This window comes from Plectropomus leopardus, chromosome 13, assembly GCF_008729295.1.
Source record: "Plectropomus leopardus isolate mb chromosome 13, YSFRI_Pleo_2.0, whole genome shotgun sequence".
Lineage (NCBI taxonomy): Eukaryota > Metazoa > Chordata > Actinopteri > Perciformes > Serranidae > Plectropomus > Plectropomus leopardus.
Genome location: NC_056475.1, coordinates 8,062,647 through 8,089,414, shown reverse-complemented (window position 1 = coordinate 8,089,414; position 26,768 = coordinate 8,062,647). Strand labels below are relative to the sequence as shown.

General features: G+C 40.6%; 1 protein-coding gene across 1 annotated transcript; it reads left to right on the top strand.

Moving 5' to 3' along the window:
* The first annotated feature begins 472 nt into the window (after nucleotides 1–472).
* On the top strand, nucleotides 473–24,406 carry tecta (tectorin alpha). Its single transcript, XM_042498898.1, has 23 exons — nucleotides 473–536; nucleotides 626–765; nucleotides 896–1,183; nucleotides 2,273–2,410; nucleotides 2,524–2,689; nucleotides 2,779–3,191; nucleotides 3,871–4,441; nucleotides 4,536–5,146; nucleotides 5,553–6,123; nucleotides 8,778–9,406; nucleotides 10,519–11,176; nucleotides 12,164–12,363; nucleotides 13,568–13,948; nucleotides 15,935–16,221; nucleotides 16,423–16,703; nucleotides 17,600–17,710; nucleotides 18,679–18,881; nucleotides 19,952–20,115; nucleotides 20,218–20,466; nucleotides 21,140–21,302; nucleotides 21,387–21,471; nucleotides 21,713–21,833; nucleotides 23,540–24,406. The coding sequence occupies exons 1-23, from the start codon at nucleotides 473–475 to the stop codon at nucleotides 23,556–23,558; spliced, it is 6,513 nt and encodes a 2,170-aa protein (XP_042354832.1). The 3' UTR covers nucleotides 23,559–24,406.
* The last annotated feature ends 2,362 nt before the right edge of the window (nucleotides 24,407–26,768 follow it).

Below are 26,768 nucleotides of genomic sequence, written 5' to 3'. Positions count from 1 at the left end.
GGATGGATCCCAAACATAAGTGGTAATGAGGTCCTGAGCAGCCTTGCGGCTTCAGACACAGAGACACTGGAGCAGAGCGGGCTAGTTCGGTCAGCTGCAGGGAACCAAGGCACAGAGAGGCCCGCAGTCCACTGTTGTCGGCTCACATGGGACTGTAAGGCAAATGTGATCCTGACACATTGTTCTGGCATGCATAATAGGGCCTTTTCACGGCTCCTCAGGGGAGACCTGGGAGCCTGATCTTAAAGAAGTAACGTGACGTTGGCTTGATGGTTCTCCCTCCTCTCCACTTTTGTCTAACGGCCTTGTTTATGAGAAGTTGTCCTATGACTCATGTCTGCCTGCGTTTCCACTTCCATTAAGGTCAATGCAAGACAGATAATGTAACGATTGCTCAGACAAGGTTGCTTTGGAAGTGGTAATGAGTAAATCAGTCACACTGACAATATGATCTTGTGTTTTTTTTATTAGAATGGTCAGGCCAGGCTGTCCAGTCATTCTGCTCCACCTCTTCAGCATCTTAGTACAGACGGGAGGTATGAGGAGTCTTCTGCATCAATTCTTTTGACTTTTTGGGTCAAGAAAAGTCCTTTTAATGAGCTCTTATCCATGATTCTCTTTTTAGCTAGTACTCAGGATATCCTGTATCCATATGGACTCGGCCATAGGGATCTAGAGACCCCAAAGATGGATGATGGGAGTTCTGCTGAAATCACTTTGCTTATTCCATTCATTTTCTTCAATGTCCCATACCGTTCCATCTATGTAAGGTTTCATCAAAGCTCTCAAACTCTTATTATTGACTTTGATTGAGTAATCTGTCACAATTAAAACAATTTATTTTATCTGATGTCATTCATGATGTTATAATAAAACTTGTCCCCTTTGTCCACAGGTCAACAACAATGGTGTGATCTCCTTCAACGTGCAGGTTAGCCAGTTCACGCCGGAGGCTTTTCCCCTGAGTGACAGCAGATCTTTCATTGCTCCGCTTTGGGCAGATGTGCACAACGGTATCCGTGGAGATGTGTACTACCGAGAGTCCACCGAACCGGAGATACTGGAGAGGGCGACACAAGATGTCCGGAAGTACTTCAAAAACATGCCGACCTTCACAGCTGCATGGGTCTTTATTGCAACATGGCACCAAGTCACTTTCTATGGAGGAAGCCAGACAACCCCGGTAAAGCCTGAACCCTGAAATTGTTTTTTCACATAATTTCCACACAATGTCAGTGTTTAGCCTAGCTTAGCAACTGCTAAGTAGATTAAAAAAAATACAAAAAATATGCCTTCCAATATTTCCAAAGCTGTCTCATTCCTGACTTGTCCAATTTTCAAATAGAAACTGATGGCTGCGTTTCCATTTTAAGCTCGTGACTCAAATCACAGAAATACAATTTTTGTCAATCAAATCTGGGCCGCTTTCAAGTGTGGTCCTAAATCCAATACCTTTTCGATCACTGGCCGTGCAACCTCTGTATGAACGGACACATCAGAATTAATATGTGTTTTTTTCCATACAGTTGTATATGTTTTTTCTTTATGACTGGGATAGCTTGCCTACATTTTGAGTCCTGCTGTGGTAGCCTTGTTGCGAGAAACCAATATATTTGAATTTAACCCTCGTCATCATAAAATTATAAATTTTCTCTCTCAAGAATTACCAGAAATATTTGCTAAAAGAGCTATAATAATAATAATAATAATAGTAGCTATGACTTTTGCCTACCTGGAATCGAGCATTAAACTCTTCAATGTGAACGTAGCCTATGAATTTCATTCAAAGTACAAAAATACACATGGTCTTTAGCTCAGTATCTTTATTTTTTAAAGCATACCAACCACAGTGGTAATGGTTTTCCAATTGTTATATATTATTAAGGTTTGTTATTCTCAGAAATAACATACTAAGTTGCTAATGCTTCGGTGTGGTTGGAATCTGTGTTTAACTGTTTCCTCCTGCTAAAAAGGCTAAAAACAAGACTGGCCCAGAAAGCATTTAGATGGTATTATGCATTTCCAGAAATGTGTATATTTTGAGTTGAAACTGGGACAGCTTTGTTTTTTAAACATTTAAGTAACAACTGTTGTTTTCATGGCATTTCAGTGACTATATTATTATTAATCTGAGGCAGATGCTAACTACACATGTAGTCTTTCAACATTAATTTCCATGGTTTGTGGTATTTATGGCTTTATGGTATTCTTCTTTTTTTATGTCTGTTTTTCTCTTTTTAAAACTATTTTAACCCTCTTGTTTGATTAAAAGGTGAACACATTCCAAACTGTACTAATCTCAGATGGCGTGGCGTTCTTCAGTATGTTCAACTACGGAGAAATCACGTGGAGCACAGGAACCGCCAGCGGTGGAGATCCTTTAACAGGACTGGGTGGGACGACAGCTCAGGTATTCTCACAATGTCCCAGAGCTCATTTCATTCATATGATTATCCTTTTATATAAAAGACATAATATGATAAACATTTCACCTCACGTCCCTCACACCTCTCCCCTTTTCAGTCAGGTTTCAACGGTGGAGACATTGGTCACTTCTTCAACCTGCCAGGATCACGATCAAATGATGTCGTAAACATTGAACAGACAACCAATGTAAATGTCCCTGGGCGCTGGTTCTTCCGCATTGACACTGAACTGATCGATCCTGCCAATGGCTGCAGCTACAATGGCAAGTTCAAACTAATTATGTCAATCCGGCTTTCTCCTATGCAGAACTTTACTTGTAAATATCTCTTCTCTTTTCTGCGTCCTCTTCAGGGCGTTTTTACAGACGAGGGGAAATCTTCTGGCTGTCTGACCAGTGTTCACAGCGATGCCGGTGCCTGGACATTGACAACAACGTGCAGTGCCAAGAGGCTCCGTGTGGGCAGCTGGAGACCTGTGAGCAGCAGGAGGGGGCCTTTTACTGCCAGCCGACACGCACCAGTACATGTGTGGTCTTTGGCGACCCTCATTACCACACCTTCGATGGCTTCCTCTATCACTTCCAGGGAACCTGCTCCTACCTGCTGGCTCGGCCCTGCTGGGAAATGGCGGGGCTGCCGTTCTTCAGCGTTGAGGCCAAAAATGAGAATCGCGGGGTGGCTTCTGTTTCTTGGCTTAGAGATGTGACAGTGGAGGTGTACGGTCAACGAGTCACATTACCCAAAGGCAGTTTTGGTACAGTCCAGGTGAGAATCTGTGGACTTCTTTATAATAGGAATTACCTCAATATTTTATTTGTGTGTTTCTTGGTTTGACTGATGATTAAGTGTTGATTCGGGTGATATGGCTGCACTCACGCTTTGCTTTTGAAATTCTTCTTGACCACCTTGGAAGAGTGATTTGGGCATTATTACTTTCTGGATGCATCAACCTGGATTTTCTCAGAATATCCAGTGCAAGTTGGCTGCAACCTGTTTTCATTCTCAGGTCCTCATAGTGACACACATGGCTCCTCTACTCTCGCCTTAGCAACTGCTAAGTAGCTCAAAAAAATACAAAATATGCCTCCTAACATTTCCAAAGCTGTCTCATTCCTGCCTTGTCCAATTTTTAAATAGAAACTGATGGTGCTCTTTATATTACATCAGTTGCTCTTAGTGTCAAATTGCAGCAGAAGGGTTTACAATCGAGTTAGCTGAAAGCCTGGTGCATCTCATAGAGAGCTAGCGGTTGCCTTTGGCATTGATATCACAGGCAGAAGAGCTTGAAAAAGCAGTGGTATTTGAAACTTTTAATGAGAACAGGCTCCAACTTGATGATCCAGAGTAAAAGTTTTGGGAGTTTTATAATGACAAAGAGAGAGGAAGTGTTTTAATTGTCATATATTGACATTATTTTAAGTTTTCCCTCTGTGCCTCTCAATAGGTGGACGGCTTGATGAAGACTCTACCGGTCCAACTCCAGCTTGGTGCTATCAGGGTATACCAGTCTGGGGTTTCCATTGCTTTAGAAACAGACTTTGGACTCTTGGTAACTTATGACGGCCAACACTATGCATCCATCTCCCTACCCAGCTCCTTCTTCAACAACACTTGTGGCCTTTGTGGCAACTACAACGACGACCCCGCCGATGATCCAGTGCTTCCCGACGGCTCTTTAGCAGAAAGCGTGGTGGAATTAGGGGGCAGCTGGCGAGCAGAGGACACAGACTGGAGGTGTACAGATGGCTGTGCCCAGAACTGCAGCGTGTGTGACCCTGTTACAGAAGCTTTCTACTTTCGCTCAGACTACTGTGGTCTCATAAACAAAACCGATGGGCCGTTTAGGGACTGTAGGGCTGTAGTGGACCCCACAGCCTTTGTGTATAGCTGTGTGTATGACATGTGCAGCAACAGGGATAATATCACCACACTCTGTCAAGCCATCCAGGCCTATGCTCTGGCCTGCCAGGCCCTTGGTGTCACGATACGACCCTGGAGATCTCGCACCTTCTGCGGTGAGGTTCAGTTTGATTCTTTTTGCACAAATTCTTCTTACATTAATCTACTAGTGTCATCTGACATTGTTTCTTCTCTCTTACTGGTTTTTAGCTTTGTCATGTCCAGAGTTCAGCCATTACCAAGTGTGCACAAGTGCCTGCCCAGCCTCCTGCTCGGACCTCACCGCTCCCTTGTATTGTGCTCACCCTTGCACTGAGGGCTGCCAGTGTGATCAGGGCTATGTTCTTAGCGGCAGCCGTTGTGTACAGCGTGAAGACTGCGGCTGTGAACATAACGGCCTCTATTACCCCCTTAATCACACTTTCTGGATTGGCCCCAGTGGCGAGGAAGGCGAATGTTCCCTCCGCTGCACTTGCGGACTTGCTGGGGAAGTCTCCTGCTACAACGAGTCATGCAGGGAGGGCGAGGTGTGTGTGGCGGAGGTGGGCTTGCTGGGTTGCTACCCTCGGAGGGAGGGAGTGTGCTCAATCACCCAGAACTCAGTGACATCCTCCTTTGATGGCACGTTCCTGCTGTTTCCAGATGACAGCTCGTACTACCTGCTGAAGCTGTGTGGTCCAGTGCCAGCTAATGGCTCGATGGTGGAGGTGAAGATTGGCAGGCGGCTGGTGAACAAAGGCCCCACTTGGAAAAGACCAGTGGTAGTTACAGTGGCTAACCTGGAAGCACAGATGGGAGGGATAGATTTTGATATTGTAAAGGTTAGTATTTTCTCAACAGCGTTCTATTTTCAGCTGTTGCGTACCTATTTTTCTACTGCCCTCCTTGCGTGTGTGCATAGTTACACATTTCAACAATAAGTCAAACTCCATTCAAATGAAAACAGGAGTCAGGATTTAGCTTTCAAGCTCCAAGTGCATTCTTGGGCAGCACTCGCCTGTACAATATGACTAGGAGTGAAAATGAAGAAAATAAACAGAAGAATACAATAAGTAAGATGCATAATCAAATTAGATGCAACATTATAAACTCCACCTGGCTGCTGTGGCTCTGTATTATAGGATAAGGATCAATTGAGCAATTGAGAAAATAAAAGGCCAAGCAGGGGACACTAATTTACCAAATGTAGAGGCAGAACAATTGTGATGACTCCCTTTTCTGTCCCAGGTGAATGGTGAACCAGTGGCGCTCCCATACGTCCATCCGATGGAGACAATGATGATCTACAGAGCACCAGGCAATGCAACAGTGGTGGAGTCCCGTGGTCTTCTTCGTGTCCAGTACACTCGCCAGGGATACCTAAACATCTCTCTCTCCACCCTTTTCTACAACGTTACCTGTGGTCTGTGTGGCGTCTTCAACAGCAATGCCACCGATGACCTTCGCCTTCCAAATGGACGCCTGGCGGAGTCTACTGAACAGTTCACAGAAGGCTGGCGGTCCATCGCTGATGACCTCACCTGTAATGGTGATTGCGATGACCTGTATCGAATGTGCACAGACTTGCGTCTCTACCAGAGTCCTTGGATGTGTGGCAACATCAATGACCCGGGGAATAGTTCATTTCTGGCATGTCATGCAGTGGTCAACCCCTCTCCATTCTTCAGGAACTGCTTGTATAACATGTGCGTGAGGGAAGGGAATCGTTCAGCCCTGTGCTCTTCACTGCAGGCGTACGCCACTGCCTGCCAGGATGCTCAAGTAGGCCTCGCTTCCTGGAGGAGTGCCACCAACTGCCGTGAGTTGATTTATCTTTATTTGAAATGAACAAGCTCGATTTTGGTTGTGCAGCATCACACCCAGAGTGAGAATTAAAGATATAGTCTGTGTGGCTTTGCTAAAATATAAAACAAAAATAATGAGAATCTTCAAACATTCATAAACCTGTCTTACAATGTTAGAACTTTACCATATAACACATTATAAATATTAATATATAGATAAGTAAAATATAGTTGTTGCAACATGGAACAAGTGTTCTTTGAATTTGGTGGAAGGTATTTCCTGGCAAGTAGTTTCCCTCCTGTCCTGTTTCTGTATATTTAACTTCCTCTACAGCCTCTGTCATTTACTCCTTGCTAAAACCCCAAGTTTTACTTTACATGTCATTTTGATTTTTGGATAAAGCTTTAAGGGACAGTTCAACCTGAAAAAATTGCAGAGTGTTGGAGATATCAGCCGCAGAGTCGTTTGTCTTCTCTCCAATATATTGGAACTAAATAGCACTCAGCTTTTGGTGCTCAAAGCACCAAAAAAATACATTGGATTAGAGGCTCCTGAGATGTAAACATTAATGATGTCCTCCTTGGCTGAGCTGTAATGTTGGCTAGCAGTAGCTTAACGTCCATGATTGAAGCTTCCTTCTGCACAGTGCCAAAGTTTGCGGGTGTACTTTGGAGAAAAGAAAATAATTCCTTTATGAAACTGCTTGCAGCAAGATCTGTGGATTATGTTGAGAAAGCAGGTCATGATTTCTGAAAAGAGACATTGATGTATTGTTTTTCTAATGTATTGTTTTGGTTCAAGAAAAGGCAGACATCTCTTCGGCTGATATCTTCAACACTCTGCAACTCTCACCAAAACAATCTAGACTGATAAATTGTACTACAGCTACGAGGAAAAATGTGTTTTTGATTTGGGAGTGAAGGGTCCCTTTCACCTTAATCTTCCTCGCTACCATTAGAGTACTCTTTCATTTATTATTCCCAGATAAATCAGATTCATGGACCTGTTTCACAGCAGCATTTATCAAAGCAGGAAAAGCACAGGTGGAACTAATAACAATGATGATGACTCTGTACCAGCAATTATTAAAATGCAGTGTAGCAATTAATGAAGTAATTAGTCATCCCTGTGTTTGACAAGTGTAAGGCAAAAACATCTGTCAGTATTCCTGCTAAGTTCCACTCCACTACTGCTCTAAAGTGTTGCACTCCTTTTTTTTTTACCTCTTCTTCAAAGGTTTACTCCACCGAAAACCTGTTTTATTAGTCACGCCTTGTAGGTTTGAAAGGCTTTGCAGACTGAAGCTGTACTCGGCCTGGATTCACAACATTTAGACAGATTCTGTTGTGATACTGTTATCAACACAAGTACCTTTAAAGTGATTCTGATATCAATAGAGCACTTCCTTTGATTGCTTTTTCTTCTAATTTGTTTGATACTCACCTTGTGAATGGAAGCATTCAGTTTCATAAAATACAAACAAGCACCACAAGTGTGTTGTATAGTCACAGTTTCAAATGTTTTAGTGGCAATGTTTTAGTGTGACTGTTTGGGTTGTAGCTGCTGCGGAAGTGGGCCAATCACGTTACATTAAATCGAAGAATGGTTACAGTGATTGGCTGTGAGTACGACCATACAGATAGTCCTTTTTTAAAGATCTGGATACAAAAAAGATGAAATGCAAGTATTGTTTGGAAGTGGAGATGCTGTGATACTACTTAATGTTGGGCTACTTTGTTTGATACCTTAAACGTGTGGTACCAATATGCAGCCTTAGCTCCCACAGTCATATTTAAGCCAAAATATGATTTAATTCACTGCTTCCATTTGTCACTCGGCCTGCTTCTATTTGTCCTAAGCTATCAACATAAGAAATTTTTCGTCTGACTAAGGTAAAGAGCTGATGGGGCTATGTCTTTACTGGGGCTGCCCCTTGAAAGTCGGAGATTTAGATAATCAGTCAGAGACCCTCAGTTGACTGAGTTTGCTTCAAGTGGAGCAGTTAATTTCGATTTGTTTGTTTTTTGCTCGTCAGCATAATGTGTAGTACATCTGGGGAAGTTTTGGTCCCCAGATTTTGCTGCAATCTTTGGAACAAAGAGCTGCGGACATGCACAGAGGCAATATCTTCTAGTTAGAAGTGGTGAATTTACAGCTCACAACAACTAAATATGATGCAGTATCTGGCTTTTATCTATTTATTTATTATTATTTTTTATCCTTTTATCATTCATTGTCAGTGCTGTTATGTGAATGCCATTGTCACAGTGAATGTCCCCCTGAGCCTCTTTCAAGCTTTAAAACTATAAATGTAAAAAAAAACAAAAAAAAACAAATTGTTGAATATTGGTATTGAACAACCAAAACTGATTCAACTGATTCAGGTAGAGCCCTAGTATTTAGTAATATTTTGACTAAAAAACGATTAAAAAGTGTAAAAAGACATGCTGAGCATGTGAACTGACTCTCAGGTGGTGGATTACATCGCAGGAGTCGTTTGAGAACATATTAGACATTTTCTTTTGCCTTTACCTTGGTCACCACTGGAATCCTTTGAAACAGTGGTGGGTCCAAGCTGTGTACTCTGCTGCCAAAGGGTGAGCTTAAAAACTTGTATAGGTTTGGCAGTTTTGCCTTGCCTCCTCTTACCTTGTTCTTCTGTTTCAGCTCTTCCCTGTCCACCAAACAGCCATTTCGATGAGTGCACCACCGCCTGCCCTCTGACCTGTGCCAACTTAGATGAACCCGAAGAGCCCTGCCCTCTCCCGTGCCAGGAGGGGTGTCAGTGCGAGGAAGGCTTTGCGCTTCGCGACGGCCTGTGTGTGGCACGCAGTGATTGCGGCTGTATAAGCCACGGGCGCCAGCTGGCCACTAATCAGACTTTCTGGACGGACTGGGAGTGCCAGGAGCGCTGCTACTGCAATGGCTCCGACAACAGTGTATACTGTCAGCTCGCACCCTGTCACCCTGAGGAGTACTGCCAGGAGAATGAAGGCCTGTATTTCTGCCAGCCGCGTACTGAGGCCCTGTGTGTGGCAGCCGGTTATGGACACTTTCTGCCTTTTGGTGGCATCCCATTTGAGCTGCAGAGCTCTTGTACTCTTAGGATGGCCACAACAAACTGTGGGAGAGACAACAGGGACCCTGCGACCATCAGTGGAGCTTTTCCTCATTTTAAATTGGCAGCTCGTAATGAAGAAAGGGACACAGGCCAGGCAGTTGGGGTGAGGGGCTTTGTATTGGAGGTCTACGAGTATGAGATTGAAGTGTCTCGAAGCTACAAAAACACTGTCACGGTGAGTGCATGAAGAGAAAATGAAACAAAAGCCATTATTATATACTGTGTTCATATTTGGAATTATCTGTAATATGGAATAAGCTTTGACCCAGCTTATAATATCAATATTTCTATCTTAACACCACTTTTTTTTCTGACCCCTGAAGGTCATACTTGTTGTATTTGTGAGGACATTTTATTTCTAATCAAGCCGATTGAATAACCAGGCAGAGAGTGAATTCCTCTTTGATTGGCTTAAGGTGGATCTAATTTCAATGGGCATCTTTTATCAGGCTGGATTTGGCTCAGACAAAACCCCGACCCTGAGCGACATTTGGACCGGGTTCACAAACCGACCAAAAGATCTGAGGAGGAACAGAAATGACACACATAACCCGACGCTCACACACACATTTGTTCTCATACTCCCTGTTTCTGTCTCTTTCTCACTTATACAATAAGATTATATGAGAAACGCATAGAAGCTCTTTTCAGTGAGTCTTAATCACCTGGATTTCCCCGCATACTTTGAAAACATGCAGCTCAGTTGGATTGGAAACTTGGTGCTAAAAATGCTTCTGTAGGAATCTGTGTGAGCCATCTGATGCGAAACCTAGAGTAACAGTCAAAGGGATACTTTCCAACCAGCCTTGTATCATAACAGGTTGGGTAGTATGTGTAAACGTTAGTAAACGTTGGGTGTGTCTCAATTTAATGTCCCCTGTACCAAACAATTGACTTTTACTAGATACTCAAAATAATCTTTATAATTTTTTTGTTTTGTTTTTTGTTAGAAAAATCATAAAACATATTAGTCATAAAGTTCTCTTTATGTGTTGAAGGTTTGTCAGATAAATCTCGATCACTCACATAGTTACAAGAGTACCTTTGCTCAAAATTTTCCACCTTGTAGAGTCCATCTACCAGTTTAATCTATTCCACTCATATAAGAATTATTATTTGAGGGCCTGATATTGGGCAATATGTTTTCCTGACAGTTAAACAAGTCATCATTTTCATATAAATGCAAAAAACAAGAAAGATATATACATTTTTGTATGAGGCTGACATGATTACAGAACAGGAATGATTTTTTTTATTTTTTTTTTTGTCAAATCTCTCCTCACTCAGGTGAATAAGGAGCGTCTGTACCTTCCTCTGAAGCTGGGCCCGGGGAAGGTCAACGTCTTCACCTGGGGCATGCAGCTCATTCTGGAGACCGATTTTGGCCTGAAAGTGGCCTTTGACTGGAACACACTCCTCCTGCTGACTCTGCCCCGCGACCTCTACAACAGCTCCTGCGGCCTCTGCCAGGGCATGCCTTTATCCCCACCCACCCTGACCACCACCGATTGGGGCATGGCCTGGGCAGAGAGAGACACCTTCTGCCAGGTTGGCTGCGGAGACTCCTGCCCACGCTGTGGCCTGGGAGAGACCAGCGTGCTAAATGACGCCCCTCTTATGGTGGCCGATGGCAACATGAACATGGACTCAGACAACGGGGAGAATCAAGTCAACACACGCATTCGTTTCCACATCGGAGATGGACTGTATGTGTTTGTGGAGCCCGAGGCAGTGAGGCTGTGCGGGCTCATTGTGGATCGAGGAGGTGTGTTTGCACGTTGTCACAGCAAGGTGGCGCCAGCGTTCTTTTATCAAAGCTGCCTGCAGGACACCTGTTTGGACCAAGGAGCACAGGATACAATCTGTAACTGGCTGCAGATTTATGCAGGCACCTGTCAGACCCAAGGAGTGCCTGTTACCGGCTGGAGGAGCGACACGCCGTGTGGTGAGTGCAAGTCTGGGCTCACCTTAATTTCACTGTGTACTTCACTGTGTTATGTTATTGTTATTATTAATATTATTATGTGTGCAGAGGTGCAAAGGTCCCCCCTCGTTTAACATAAGTCATGTTACATTTTTTTCTTGTCCAGATTTTAAGATATCTTTCTCTGAAAAATGTCTGTGTCACTCTGAAAACACACTGTCAGCAGCTTTAATAGGGACTTATTTCTTGGTGAAAAGTAGTTCTGGTGAAAACTGTAGACAGTAAGATCTGTTGATAATTCACAGTAACAAGGACATGGTCTCTGTTGACTGAACAGGCCAACCAGGAGCAGGCCCAGGGGCCCAAAGGGACCCATGACCCTCACCTGCAGAATGTTAGATGTCAGATTAGCATGTACCAACCAGGAAGAGACTCAAAATGACTACAACCAGATGCAAAGGAACTTCAAAGAGACAAAGTTGCACAAAATTACTACAGAGTGACATAAGACAACCAAAAACAAAATGTAATTACCCCAAATAATGCACACAATTCTGTAAATAAGACACAGAATTACCTCAGTTACACAAAATGACCTCAGAGAGACCAAAATGACTACAAAGAGACACAAAATTACTACAAAGCAACACAAAATGACCAAATAAGATACATTTATATTTGTGTAAACAAATGCAATAATTAGTGAGCTTCAGAGGTGGTGAGCATATTCATGACTGCCTCCAGTCTTTATGCTAAGCTAGGCTAAACATGCCTTGATTTGAGGTCTATAATTAACAGGGAAGTGATAGATTAATATTAGTCTTCTCATCATCAAAATGTTGAACTATTCCTTTAAACAGCTGCCACAGTGGACCCTCCAGTCGACATGTGTCCACAAATATTTACCTCTGAAACACCAACACCTCTTTATACAGGAAACTGTCCTGTGTGCACAATGCAGTCGATGCAGTTGTTAGCTAATATCTTTGCCAACCTGCCTGCTCCCAGTCCAGAGCTGTCCACCAAACAGCCATTACTCCAGTTGTGTGTCGGTCTGCCCGCCCCAGTGCGCCCCAGCCCGCGGCCAGAGGGACTGCAGCCAGGACTGCGTGGAGGGCTGCCAGTGTGACCAGGGCTACGTGCTCAACGGCAAGAGCTGCATCCTGCCGCAGAACTGCGGCTGCTACACTGACGGCAAGTACTATGAGGTCAGTCTCACATCCACCACCACATGGAATAAACTCAGTGACATATGCAGCCAAAAGAGAACATTAACTCAGGCTGGCATTACAAATCTGCAGTTAAACCTTTTTCACCCTGAACAAATCTGAGGTTAGGTTTTTGTCTGGTTTTTGTCTTTCAGTGTCTTGCATTTGCACAATACCAACTTAGAATTGAAAACAATGATGAAGATGTTGTGAATCTTTATCTGTGTGATGTTTTGAAAATGAAAAAGTTGGAGAAAAGTCTGAGAAGAAGTCTGGAAATATTGTCCATTTCCGTGGTTACGATAGACACATCCAAGACCCCCTAAAGCTGGAAACAGGCACTTTAAAAGGAATACTTCACCACTACTGAATTTGTGACAAAAACTTTGTTTTTATTATGCTTCCATGGTTGAAAAAGTATCCAAAATTTGAGAAAATCTTTATTCATTGGAGTAAAAGGGGACTGTGTTTAACAATAGCAAAACTATATCAAAACATCCGTTAACAAACTCTCACACAACTCATGCAGTACTGTCCAATTCTCATGTGTCCAATCATATGCTCAGTACTTCCTAAAAAACACATGCATTTCTGCAGAGTTTAAATGCACATGATTGCACAGGTTTGCTTCTTATTTGTGCATGAGACTGTTTATGTAGAAGTTTTTTTAAATTGTACGGTTTTAACAAAAATGCATGTGCTTGTGAAATCCTGCTACAACTGGTTAAATGAGACTTGGATTTTACTGCAGGGCTGTTAAAATATAATACTAATGAAACATTTAAAAAAAAGTATGGAAGAACAAAAAAAAAACAAAGGAAAGATTTTGGATTCAGTCTTTAAAGTTGCAAATCCAAGTTGCATCAGAATTCAGACTTGTTTGAATAGGGCTGAAATTTAGGATTTTTTTCAGTATAGACCGGTCTGTTGATTATTTATTTGATTGAAAGTGGTGGAAAATATAGAAAAAATACCCATCACAATTTTCTACAGGCTGAGTTGATGTCATTTCATTGGCTCTTTTCCTCGTCAGTTATCCAAAACCTAAAAATATTCTAATTACTATTGAATAAGACAAAAGAACAAAAGAAGCAAATCTTCTCAACGGAAACACTGGAACTTGGGAATGTTTGCAACAGAATTTTACCTTTAAAAAAAATCCATAATCAATTTTAATTTTAACAGCATTTCTTTTTTTATTCAGCCCAAGCAGCTGTTTTGGAACAGTGACTGCACCAAACGCTGCCAGTGCATTGGACGAAACCTGATCCAGTGCGACCCGAGGCGCTGTAAGGCAGAAGAAGAGTGCACCCTGCGGTATGGAGTGCGTGGCTGCTTTGCACGCCGCTCCCAGCACTGCGTGGCGTCTGGTGGCGGGGTGTTCAGGACCTTTGACGGGGCGTCGCTGCGGCTCCCGGCCTCCTGCTCCTTCGTCTTGTCCACAAACTGTCACAAGCTGCCCGACCTCTCCTTCCAGCTCATCGCTAACTTTGATAAATGGAGCACACCCAACCTCACCACCATCTCTCATGTCTACCTCTACATCAACGAGGAGAATATACTCATCTCAGGCAGCACTGTCAAGGTGAGAGAAGTCAGGATATCGGCCTGCTGTAGAACACCTGTCTGTGTCCCGGTAACGCTTTATCAAACAGTTTCCTGTTTCATCTGTGCCCAGATCATTAACTCAACTGTATATTCCAAACAGGCTCTCAATGAAAGCTCTGGGCTGTACCCGATTATATCAGTCAAATCAGATTTTGCCAGCAAATACAAATATTCAATTATTCTTTTTTTTCCTTATAAAGTTTTAAAGTCTGAATGGGCTCAGCTGGACATTCAGTGTGACAGCGCCATTCAGTAAACAAGCTAATGACGCTAATAACAGATCAGGTCAGGTCAGGTCAGATCAGGTGCAACAGCAGTTTTTGCTGACACTTAGATGTCAAACAAAAGCCAGAGACTGTGTTGTATCAAGTTCTTGTGAGCTGTAAATTCACCACTTCTAAGCAGAAGAGAGAAGATCATGTTATCTCAGAGTGCAGAGTCTCTCTTCCTTCCTGTGCCACACCTTCTTGTACCAAAGAATAGTGAAAGTCACTCTATCTCAAACTCTGGGGACCAAAACATCCCCAGAAGTAAACTGCACAGCACATGAACTACCAAAAAAAAAAATCTTCTGCTTGCTGCTAACAGTTTCAAGTGACAGCCCTAGAGTGCTCCAGCCCAAAAAATAGGAAATCAGTACGTGATGCCAGATGTTGTCATGGTGGCGGGTCGCCACAAAGTAATGAATCTTTGGGAAACCCTGCACTTGCAAAAAAACTCTAGTGTGCCATTACTTATGCTACAGTGTGCCAGTGGTGGCACACGTGCCAACAGTAGCAGGCCCCTGCTTTAATAGATCTATTATCTCTATCAGGAGGGTTTTTTAAATTTTTTTTAATTTATGTTATCGTCTTACTTTCTTCTGGCGATGTATTGCCTGCTGTCAAAGATGTCCTTTCTCCCCGAGAAACCAAACAAACATCCAATTCAAATCTCCTTTTTCTTGCCGGAGTACTTGCAGTCCAATTTACCAATTACCACTAATAGCCTCGTAGAGCTCCTCCAGTTCACTCTAGGCCGTATCATTCCACTGAAAGTGCACTAACAGAGGTAAATAATGACTTACTGATTGCCTTTAACTCTGGCTCTGAGTGAGTCTTAATCCTGCTTCATCTGAGTGAGCTATTGACCGCAACGTTTTTCTGCACCGCCTTAAGAACTGTGTTGGGATCAGGGGCAGTGGGCTCAGGTCGTATTTACAAGAACACTCATTACAGCACCATCTTAGATCGTCACAGTCTTTGCTTTTTGCCATCCTCTTGTCCTTTCTATGCTACACCCTTAGTAATTATATTGTGTGAAAACAAACTATGGACATAATACCCAAATCTACAATCCCGCCCAACTCTACGTGTTTCAGCACAAACACCACTTCTCTGTTAGGAGAGAATAATGGCAATCTTAGTAAAAGTTTGTGTCTCTGTGACATTAACTGCAAAATCTTGCAAATACCCACAGCTAGGTTTCATCTTATATTCTGCCTCACTTTAAACAATAAAGGACATAAATTCTCAGATATAATTGGTGTTGGCAGTACTTTCTGCACACTACACTCCCAGATCCCAAATCGATCCATCTGGATTCCTGCTGTTGGAGGTTTTTTTTAGGTGTTCATGAGTAATATAGCAAGAAGTGAAATCTGTTGTCTATTAAACCCCCAAACATAAGTAACATTACCTTCATCAAAACTACAAGTCCGTTTTGTGTAAAAGGCAAGAGTTGACTCTTCATCTGTTCCTATATTTATAGTTTTAATATGTTAATAAACTTTAAATGTTAAAGAAAAACAGCAATATAGTATTTTATATCATCAGATTACATCAATGACAGTAAAGGGGGTAATCAACAGTTGCAGATGAGTTGCAGAGAGATGTCTAAATTTAGCATGTAAGGACATGCTATGCTTACTGCAAATACATTAAATAAAAAAGACTGTCTCTTACCATCTTTTGTGTCTTCAAAGGTCAATGGTACACCAGTATCCGTACCGTTTCTAACTGGGCTGATGACACGTCTGTCCACGTCCGAAGGATTTATTGTCATCGACACGCCCCAGGACATCCAGGTCCGATACAACCGCTTCAACACCCTCAGCATCACCATGGGCCAGCGGCTTCAGAACAAGGTGTGCGGTCTCTGTGGGAATTTCAACGGAGACCCCAGTGACGACTACATCACCTCCAGGGGAAAGCCGGCGGTCAGCGCCCTGGAGCTGGCCCAGAGCTGGAAGACCAACGGTATGCAGAACAGGTGGGTGAGGCTAACAGACATGGAGGAATACACTGGACACTATTTACCGTACATTAGAGGGTGAACAGAAACATGGCTACACGTGAATGTTGCTCAGTTGACATAACTTTGAGCTGCATATTTACCAAAGGGAACTTGCATATATAGAATTATCATGACAGGATCTGAGCTTTGACAGCTGGATTTTTATCTCTCCTCCAGCTGTGATGAAACCCAGTACGTGGCTCTGGCTCAGTCCTGTGACAACACGGCGGTGCTGGCGCTGCAAGGTGAAGACGCCTGTCAGAAGCTCACCCAGCTGAAGGGTTTCTTCCAGCCGTGCCACGGCCTGCTGGATCCCCGGCCCTTCTACCAGTCCTGCTACCTGGACGGCTGCTACAATCACCGCAAGGCTCAGGTCTGCGGCTCGCTGGCTGCCTACGCTGAGGCCTGCCGCTCCATGGGGACCCTTACCACCAAGTGGATCACCCAGGAGAACTGCTGTAAGGGCACCGCGAGGCACCAGCCTCTCTCAGCCACATGGCACACACACGAGTTTCAGATGAGTGTATCGATGTTTCAGCTCCTTTCTTGTCTCACATGGATTTTGGAGGCTGGACAGTAAAAGGACACTGAAACATTTTAGAGAGCAAATTACGGTAAAACTTTTAATCTTTTACTAGCCTGGTGTGGCTACACATTTTGACAAAGATACACCTGTCTTAATTTGAGGCGTGGTTGCCGTGCAGTTGAATTTATAGCGGTTCTTTGGATTTATAAAATGAGGTGTTGCTGAAGCTTAGCTGCTTAGATCATACAGAAATATAAAAGTTTAAATGTTTGTCAGTATGAGAATGTATTTATTTATGTAGTTTATTTAATAGGGGCAATGTGAATTAACAGTGCAACTTCCACCTGTTACAAACAAGCTGTGGTAACTGATGTTTCACATATAGAGATTTTAGCTATTGCTAGTCTCTAATACTGTCCTTACTTTATCTTTTAGTAATGAAAAAGAAGAAAAAAGAGAAAATATTAAGGTTACATACAGTAACAGTTATTTTTTTGCTGAGCAACAGTTTCATGAGAAAGGAAAAAAAGCCTGTCCTATATAGACACCTGTCCTAAATATAAGCCTGTTGAGTTCAGCGATTAAAGTGAATAATAGCCCGGGATTTTACCTGAAGTTTTACTGTGATATGAAACTGTCAAAGTTGGGGAAACACTGAAACAGACTTGTCCTCCGCGACCCGGAGGCAATTCTTTAGGCCTCGGCAGAAATTTTACCTTTTTTTCAGCAGTCATAATTTGGCTTGTTGAGTTGTTGTATTGAATCTGCATGTTTACGTGAGCTGACAGTGTGTGTGACAGCTAACATTGTGTGTGGACCTGTCTTTAGCAGAATGGATCTATGACCCCTGTGCAGGAGAGATCTGCACAAACTTCACCTGTGAGCTGGAGAACGGAGGCGACCTGTGTGGCTGTCCAGAGTTGCCCACCAGCACCGGAGGTGAGTCTTCATACGGTTTTCACATCGTCCATTCTCACTTTTAATCCTGTCCCAGTATGCTGTAAGTGAAGCTGTCATATAAACAATCAACCATTCTGAAATACTGATGAGGTAAAAATATGGTGATATACTGCTGGTCCAACTTCAGTGGAGTTCAGTAGGTTAACCCTTTGAAACCCGGATTGACATTACTTATCTTGTGCTGCCGTTTGATTTATTTTTTCTAGAAAACATGATATAAAAGGAAATGAGCAACCTAGCAAGAAATGTCCCGCAAATTCCAAGATTTAGTAGATTTAGAAAATTTTTTTTTTAAAGCTAGCCATATTTATAATTATCATAATTACATATTTGAAATTATAATAAAGAGTTAATAAATTTTTAAAGCACTTTAAGCACTTCCTTGTTTGTTTTTACTTTCTTTTTTTATTATTTTTTTGTGCTAATTTAGTTTTATTGTAACAACTTTTACTATTTTCCTGCTAATTTTGAGATAATTTTTGAAAGTGATAAAGCCTATTTGCTCATATTACAAAGAGCTGTCAGAAAATCTAACACTTTACCTAGTATCAAGGTGAATTTTCCCGTTTTCCAAATATGTGGGCTGATTTGTACGGTTGAGAGAAAATATCGATACACTTCTGTATCGCAATATTTTATTTTATGATACACACTGATCAATTCTCAAAATCACTGTATCGATTTTTAATTAATAGTTTACAAGGATGCATTTTGTGGCAGTAGTTCATTTTTTGTTGTGTAACTCCAGCTGTTACATTCTTATCTATCTTCAGCCATTTGACTCTTACAGTCCAATATAACAACATATCACGACTGTAAACACAAATCTTTAGGCAGCACAAGCAGTATTTTCAGCATCATGGGCCTCACTTCCGAGGAATGATACTGGTCTCACATTGCCCATGTAAGGCACTTTATGTCTGTGTGTGTGTGTGTGTGTGTGTCAGGTGATGATGACATCATCCAGGCGGAGGTGACCTGTAAGCATGCTCAGATGGAGGTCTCCATCTCCAAGTGTAAGCTCTTCCAGCTGGGCTTTGAGCGAGAGGACGTCAGGATCAATGACGAGCACTGTGCCGGCATCGAGGGAGAGGACTTCATCTCCTTCCGCATCAACAACACTAAGGGGCACTGCGGCTCCATCGTCCTGGTCAGTTTACAGTCATTCATACTCAAGGCCGTACACAGGGCTTTAGAAATACCGAGGTTCGAAAACTGAGCTTACTAGGGGGTTTTGAGGCATGCTGCCCCAGAAATTATTTTATTTCTCTGATCTAAATATGTGAATTTTGACACATTTGGACAGCAAAAATTGAACAGTAACTTTAAAACCATGTCAGTGGCCAGTAGCAATAAATGATACAAGGTACATGAATGGAGGGTGGTCCAATGGTGCTCCCCCAGAAAGTAAGTAATTTAAAACATTTGTTTTAAAGTAATTTAAAACAAATTTCCTGCATTTATACACCACCTGCATTGGTTAGATTGAGGGTGTAAATAACACCATAATACTTGGTTGGACCCTTTTGTAGTTTCTTCTTCTTAAATGTGCCTTGCTTGCAGTCTGGCACCTGGTCGCTACATTTTTTGCAGCCACAAGTTTGCAGCCCATAAACATCCCAAACAGCTAAGTTAGAGGAAAATTAAAGCAGAGGGCTGAGTGTCTGTAGATAAATACACCACACACTTCTAGTGGGTAAAAAGAAGAGCCCAGACATTGTTTATGAGATTAGGAAAATCCTGCATAGTATACCCTTAACTAATAATATTTAAATATTATCTAATAATAATTTCATGTCCAGCTTAGGTAACTTTATTTGTTCCCGTAGGCAGATTTGGTTAGCAGTATGCAGGGCATCTATTTAACACAGTTGTCAGACATCACAGACAGCATACAGGATAAAACATGACAAGAAGATAAAAGATAGAACATTTCAAGAGCCAAAGCGCTAACTCAAAATGTTAAATATGCAGTAAATACCAATAAGGACATTAAACTACAAAAAAAAACTTAAATTTAAAAAAAATCTAAAAACTGTGAATAAATAAATCACAAATTGATCCTGTGCAATGTGTAATTTTGTGCAATCGTCCTACAGCTTGTTCACCAGTGTGATGGCTGCTGGAACAAAACTGTTTTCACAGCCCATATAAACTGTTTTCAGGCATCTTTGCTTCTGTTTTTCCTGATGCCGAATCTTCTAAATCTCTCTCTGACAGTCAAACGGCACACACATCATGTATAAGAACACCGTGTGGATAGAGAGCGTGAACAACACCGGGAACGTCATCACCAGAGACAAGACCATCAATGTGGAGTTCTCCTGCGCCTACGAGCTGGACCTGAAGATCTCGCTGGAGACTGTCCTCAAGCCCATGCTGAGGTCAGACAGAGCACACACTGCAGAATAAAATGTTTGTCAAATACAACAAAATACCACGACTAGACATCAACAACCACCATCTCTCTTTATTTATTCCTCCAGTGTGATAAACCTCACCTTACCGACCCAGGAGGGAAACTTCATCACCAAGATGGCTCTGTATAAGAACTCCTCGTACCGAAATCCATACAGGGAGGGCGAGGTGGTGCTCAGCACACGAGACATCCTCTTTGTGGGCGTCTTTGTGGAAGGAGCAGACGAAAACCAGCTCATCCTCATAGTGAACATGTGCTGGGCCACGCCGTCACGCTACAGCAGTGACCGACTCCGCTACATCATCATAGAGAGAGGGTGGGTTTGGAAAAGTCTCCGATTACAGTGAAAACACCCTTTAAAAATTTGCCATAGTCAAGAAAACAGTCCAAGGATGCTCGATTTAAGATGATATAAAGCAGCAAATCACACTTGAGAAGCTAGAACCAGTATATGCGACTTTTATTCGATTAACACTTTGAAACCTGGACCAACATCAGTTTTCTTGTGTTGCATTCAGAAGCGTTCAAACCTTTGAAACGTGAGGAAATTGGTTTGATTTCTTTAGAAAACATGACAGAAAAGGCATTAGCAGCTTGGCAAGAAAAGTCCCACAAATTGCAAGAAATAAGTAAAAGGTGACAATAAGATTACCTAAAATTTGCTTTTAGAAAAGGGAGGGAGAATGTTGAGAAAAGTATATTCATAATTTTTAATTTAAATTTATGTTAAAGAAAAAGATTACCTTCAAGCACTTTTTCAGATCTTTTTTTGTTTGTTTCATCTTCCTTTTTTTTTTTTTTTTTTGTTTTAGCAATTTCAAATTTTGTTTTATTTGATGTTGTTTTTTAACTATTATCTTGCTAAATTTTTGGCCATTTCTTAAGTAGCTCATTGCCTTCTTCCTGTGTTTTTGGAAGAAATCAAGCCAGTTTTCAATGGGTTAATGACATAAACCCAGTCTGTTTCTTTAATGTCCGTCTCTCTCCAGGTGTCCAAACATTAAGGACAACACCATCGGCATGGCAGAGAACGGTGTGTCCCTCACCTGTCGCTTCCACGTCACCGTCTTCAAGTTCATCGGGGATTACGACGAGGTTCACCTCCACTGTGACGTCACGCTGTGTGACTCTGAAACAAACGCCTGCAAAGTGGTGAGAAAAACTGTACGATCTGAAACATAACAGTGGTGATGAAACAACGTGTGCTGTATTAATGTTTGTGTGCTGTGCATCCAGAACTGTCCACACAAGAGACGAATGTACTCGGAGGACAGTGACCATAAAGAGCACATATTGACTGTGGGACCCATAAGAAGAAGAGGTGAGTGAGGTCAAGTTTTTAACACTCAGCTACTAGTTTTTATATTTCTCTTGGATTTAACCCCTATAAATCAATGGAAGTCTGTGCAGGATTTGAAGCAGAACAGCTAATAATTGAACTTCTGTTCAAAGTTCATCATACTGAACTTAACTGAAAGGATCATATCCAATTATTGTGTTAAATTTCGAAGCTTTTAAAATGATTTTTTCGTGACGGACTTGTGATCTTTATCTCCCTTTAGAATCAGACTGGTGTGAGGAGGAAAACGGAGGCTGTGAGCAGATCTGCACCAGTATGATGACCGGACCAGTCTGCAGCTGTGTGACTGGGATGCTGCAACGAGATGGGGAAAAGCTGCCGGAGTAAGCAACAAACACACACGAAACACACAAGACACAACATGTACACACGAGACACAAATAGTACTTTGAAGTTGATTAATGCCATTTTGTATCTTGGGTTAAAGTTCACATTCATAATGGACTTAAACCCAAAATGACACTTTAAAAGCAAAACAATGCAGCAAACGGAGTCAGGAGGGCTGTGCAGAAATGCCGAATTATTCTCTACTTGTGTTAGAGCTTTTACTAACCGAGAATGCTGCAAAAATTCTCTTTAACCTTTGTATATGGCAGAGGTTTTGCTCCTTTCTCTTTAATATTTCATCCCTCGTTGGCACATTGTTTAATTTGTGCTGCTCTATGGCCATCTGTGAACACCTACATCTTGTGGATTTTTTGAATTAAGCCCGGCTTGTCAGTCTCAGCCGCTTTATGAAACACTTTGCCGTCTGCTCTGGATATTTCACAGCAGCAACCTGTACAATTGGTGTTTGTTGATTAATAAGTAACACAAGCTGGGCATTTGATGCAGAAAGAAGGTGTTAAGAGCCCACTACCTGCGTCACTACACACCGCTAACGTAACACTACTCTCCATAGTGATATGATAAAGAAATTAGCCATTTTGGTTTATCTCAATTACCTCCATTGCCATTGTGAGCATGACCTCTTGTGCTGGCTATTTGCCAAATACAGCACTGCTCACTTTGGATTTGGTTGCATTAGGGAGAGCTAATTTACATAAAACTTAAACTGTTAAATCAGGTGGGAATGAGCTTGTGATGCTGCCAGGTGCCATAGTGGTGGTAGTCACCCTCTTTGCACATGTCACTGTCATGCATATGTATGTAAATATAATTAATTTTTCAGTTTAATGTCCAGTCAAAATACATAAATAAATAAACAAACTGACAATGGTATAGTATTTTAACACAGTGAAAGAAGCTCCAGTGATTGACCTCCTCTGGAATTTATAAACTCTACAGTCTGCAGTTTATTAGAGTTACTAAATATCAAAATCATACTGACAAACATATGAAAAAAAATAAAAATAGAAAAAAAAAACAAATACACAAAAAACAAAACAAAAAATAAATGAATACATTTACAGTCATAAAGACAAAAACAATGCAGAATAAATACAAAAACAAAATGCATACAATATTACATTCACTTCCCCTACAACATCATTTATATTTGTATTTTTTCCATTATAAGGGTAGCCTATGTGTATTAATGAAGTACAAACAGCAATTTTAGTTAATATTTAAATAATTGTTTTTGCAACATTTTGCATACATTTGAAGAAGCTAAAAAAAAGGGGAAAGAAGGTGCACTAATGGCCTTAGCGAGTAATGTCTAAAGCCCAAACAAAATGATGTATTTAAAAAAAAGCCACATAATAATAAGAATACGAATTTTATATATATATATATATATATATATATATATATATATATATATATATATACATGCGAAACACAATAATAGCACAAGTTAAAATTCAACAATAGCTACAAATATTTAGAATCTCATCAAACAAAAACAAATACAATAAAATAGCAAAAATAAAAGAATATATAAATAGATAAATTAACTTAAATATAAACAAAACAAGAATAAACTAACAAAACAATACATTTCTGATTTTTATAATAAACGCATTATGAAAGGTGAGAAAAAGTAGCTTGGAGCATCCTATATAATGAATGTTTCTTCTTTTCCCAGCTGTGAGCTCGAGCTGTAACCTCACACCTGTGGTTTCGCTGCTGAGCATCTGCGCTGTGATCACCGTGTTCCCGGCTTGTATTCACACTCTCCTCTCCTAACACCCTGCCAGCAAAGGAAGGCAATACATGAAAAAGAATCAAACACAGAAAAAAGACTTGAAGATGCACAAAGTTTAACAGCGTTGGTAGATCAGTGTAGATGAGCCGTGTTCAGGCAGAAGATATAGACAGAGTACACTGTACATTCACAAATGTCCAGATATTACAACTGAAGGTACATAACTAAACAAGACAAGTAAGTTTCACCCCATATTCACATTGTGTTATTCTCCTTTTTTTACACATAAATAAGGACACCCCACTGTGCATTATCATAAACATAAAGCCAATTTATTTAGAATTAAATGTGATCATACATTTTTGTAAATTATTTTGATGGTTTCTGTTTGTAGGAAAAGGAATACTCTAGTCTGGCAAAGTGATTTTTTATTTTATTTATATGACCACCAGATGGCACTAAAATAAGATATATTCTAGTCCTACACATAAGGATTTAAGGTATATTTAATGCCAGTTATATGTAAGAAAGATGAGACATGAACCCAGCACAAACCTCAGACTCGCTGACCTCCACACCCTGAATTCACACTGCTATGAATACGCTCTGCATTGGAACTGAGCATTAATGTAAATCACTGATACTTATAGCTAATCAATAGATGCATAATGGACAACATTAGCATTTTTTCAATACTGACATCCGGTCACAGGGCTTTGCATTTGCATCTGATATCGATAAGCGTTCTCAATATCACAGTTATACCAACAATGTGCTCGGATCTCAGTATGCAAAAATGATCGATCCAATATTAGAACAATTAGTCGTGTCATGAGTAATTGACTGACAAAAATTTCATTGCCACCTATTTTGGAAATATTTTTTTTGTAATTTTTTTTAACAAAAAGATCAAACATTCTCTTATCCAGCTTCTCAACTATGAGGATTTTCTGCTTTATTTAATTTAAAATGACATCTTAGTCTAAAGTCTAAAGTGTTTGGATTTTAGACGGTTAATCACAACAAAATAAGAAATTTGAAATTGCCTCATGGAGCTTTAGGGAAATGGTGATTTTTGAAGAAAAAAAAGCGATTTCTTGCTTTTTTGTACATTTTACAAAAGAAACCATGAAGCCATTACCTTGCAAAAATAATCAGCAGAATAATCAATAATAAAAGTAATAATAACTACCAGCTCTGAAAGCAGCAAACCTGCAGACAGTTTTGCAAACATTACCACTGTCAGTGCTGCTAACAATAATTTATATACATGTTTTTCTTTTCCTGACAAGATGCAGATCACATGTTAATGCTCTGATAGTGTCTGAGATTAAAAGTGTGTGAGTTTAAATTCTTCTGATGGTGACAGACACTAAATATACATGCAAGCTTTAACCAGAGCACACCTGATCTACTTACTTCCTAACTATTGTTTTACATGGTTTACGGTTTTCTAAACCAACAAAATCTATAAGGGAGACTCTCTTTGAAACAAAAAAAAGTTTATTCAAATTTGAATTATATGAAGCTTCTTTATCAGGAGAATTTTGCAAACAAATATACAAGTTATAAATCACGTCATGATTCAAAAGAGTCTCCAAAAACATAAATGCATAAAAAAATGCATTAAAAAAAACAGTCAGTTTTAAACAAACTCAGAATTAAATCAGCACCTTATTGATTTGTTAATCTAAAATATAGGAGCCCATAGATTTAAAAACCATTGTGACTTTACTTGGAGTTTGGACTTCAGTTTTTTTTCCACTGAGTATCTTTTTGTTAATTCATCTTGCCATTAAGAAAGGGTGGGCGGCAGTGATTTGAGCCAAGATAAAGTAACTAGGTGAGATATTTAATGACGTAAACAGTGGGAGAATACATTGTGAATGGGCGGCTTACATTTTATCATAGACATCAAAGTGGAGTTTATGAATGAAATGAATATTTGTGTGTGAGGAGAGCACAATGTGAAATGAATACTCATATATACATTTTTAACTCAAATTTTGGTGTCATAGATGAATGTCTTGCGGCTCTATGATATGCACTCAGCTAAGACATTCAAATATTTGATTTCTTTCTTAATCAGTTATGATTATTAATACTGACTGTTGGGTCTGATGTTGATTCTGAACAGCAGTTTGTCTTTTATGACGGACATGTGAGGACAAAGTAAAGGTTCTCTAAGTATGGTCCCTGGTTTTCTGTTTGGCACCTTATGCATTTTAAATGTCACTATATGTTACCGAACCACTTAAGTGACATTTGGGTGTTCTTTACTGAAGCCAAATGAAATACTCATTTTCAGATTAGTTACAGTAAGTATCAGTTTTTAATAGGTAGGTCTTTTTTGCTACCTTCTATGTACAAATGTACAGTCCTTGTCAGTTTGGTGGTTTATGTCATGACTTTTTTTTTTTTTTTTTAAAATAATCAATATCTTTGTTAAGATTTAAAACACAACCAAAAGATGTTTTATTCTTTGAGAGCAGCCACCCGACTTTGAATAAATGAAGAAGTTCTCAAAGTCAGTGTGACTCGACTTTATTTGATGTGTAGCACGTAGCCAAATCCAACCAGAGGTGAAAGAAGCATTCAGATCTTTTATTTAAAAGTAGCAAAACCCTTCCTGCATTCAAAATATAACTTTAAGTAGAAGTATAAATGTCCAAAAAATAAGAATTGTTGTGTTTTCCTTACCTTTGAACGAGCCATTTCCGTATACATAGGGAGTGGGTTCCTCGCCGAGGGATATCATTATGTTGCACAGCCATGTTTCTACAGTAGCCCAGAACAGACAAACTAAACAGTCTCTAGGAAGGGCAATTAGCCTTTCGCCTTTTTGCCTATTCACCTTTTCACATAATAGTGTGGGCAAAGATAGATTTTGGTTTTTTTGGGTTTTTTATTTTTTATTTTTTTAACCTGAAACTGTATTACTCTGTGTTTTTACTGTTTTAAATTGCTGGGTCCGCTTGTTTTTAAGAGAAAGAGACATCTGCAGATAATGCATGACTCTGTTTTTAGCAGTTTTAATCACCTGGTCTGTTTGTTTTGGAGACCTCTGTGGATAAATTGGCTCCCGGTAAAAAAAAAACCTTCTGTACACTGAAGGATTTCTGTCCAGGAGAAGTTTCACGTGGTTGCAATCTGTAATCCTCACCGATCA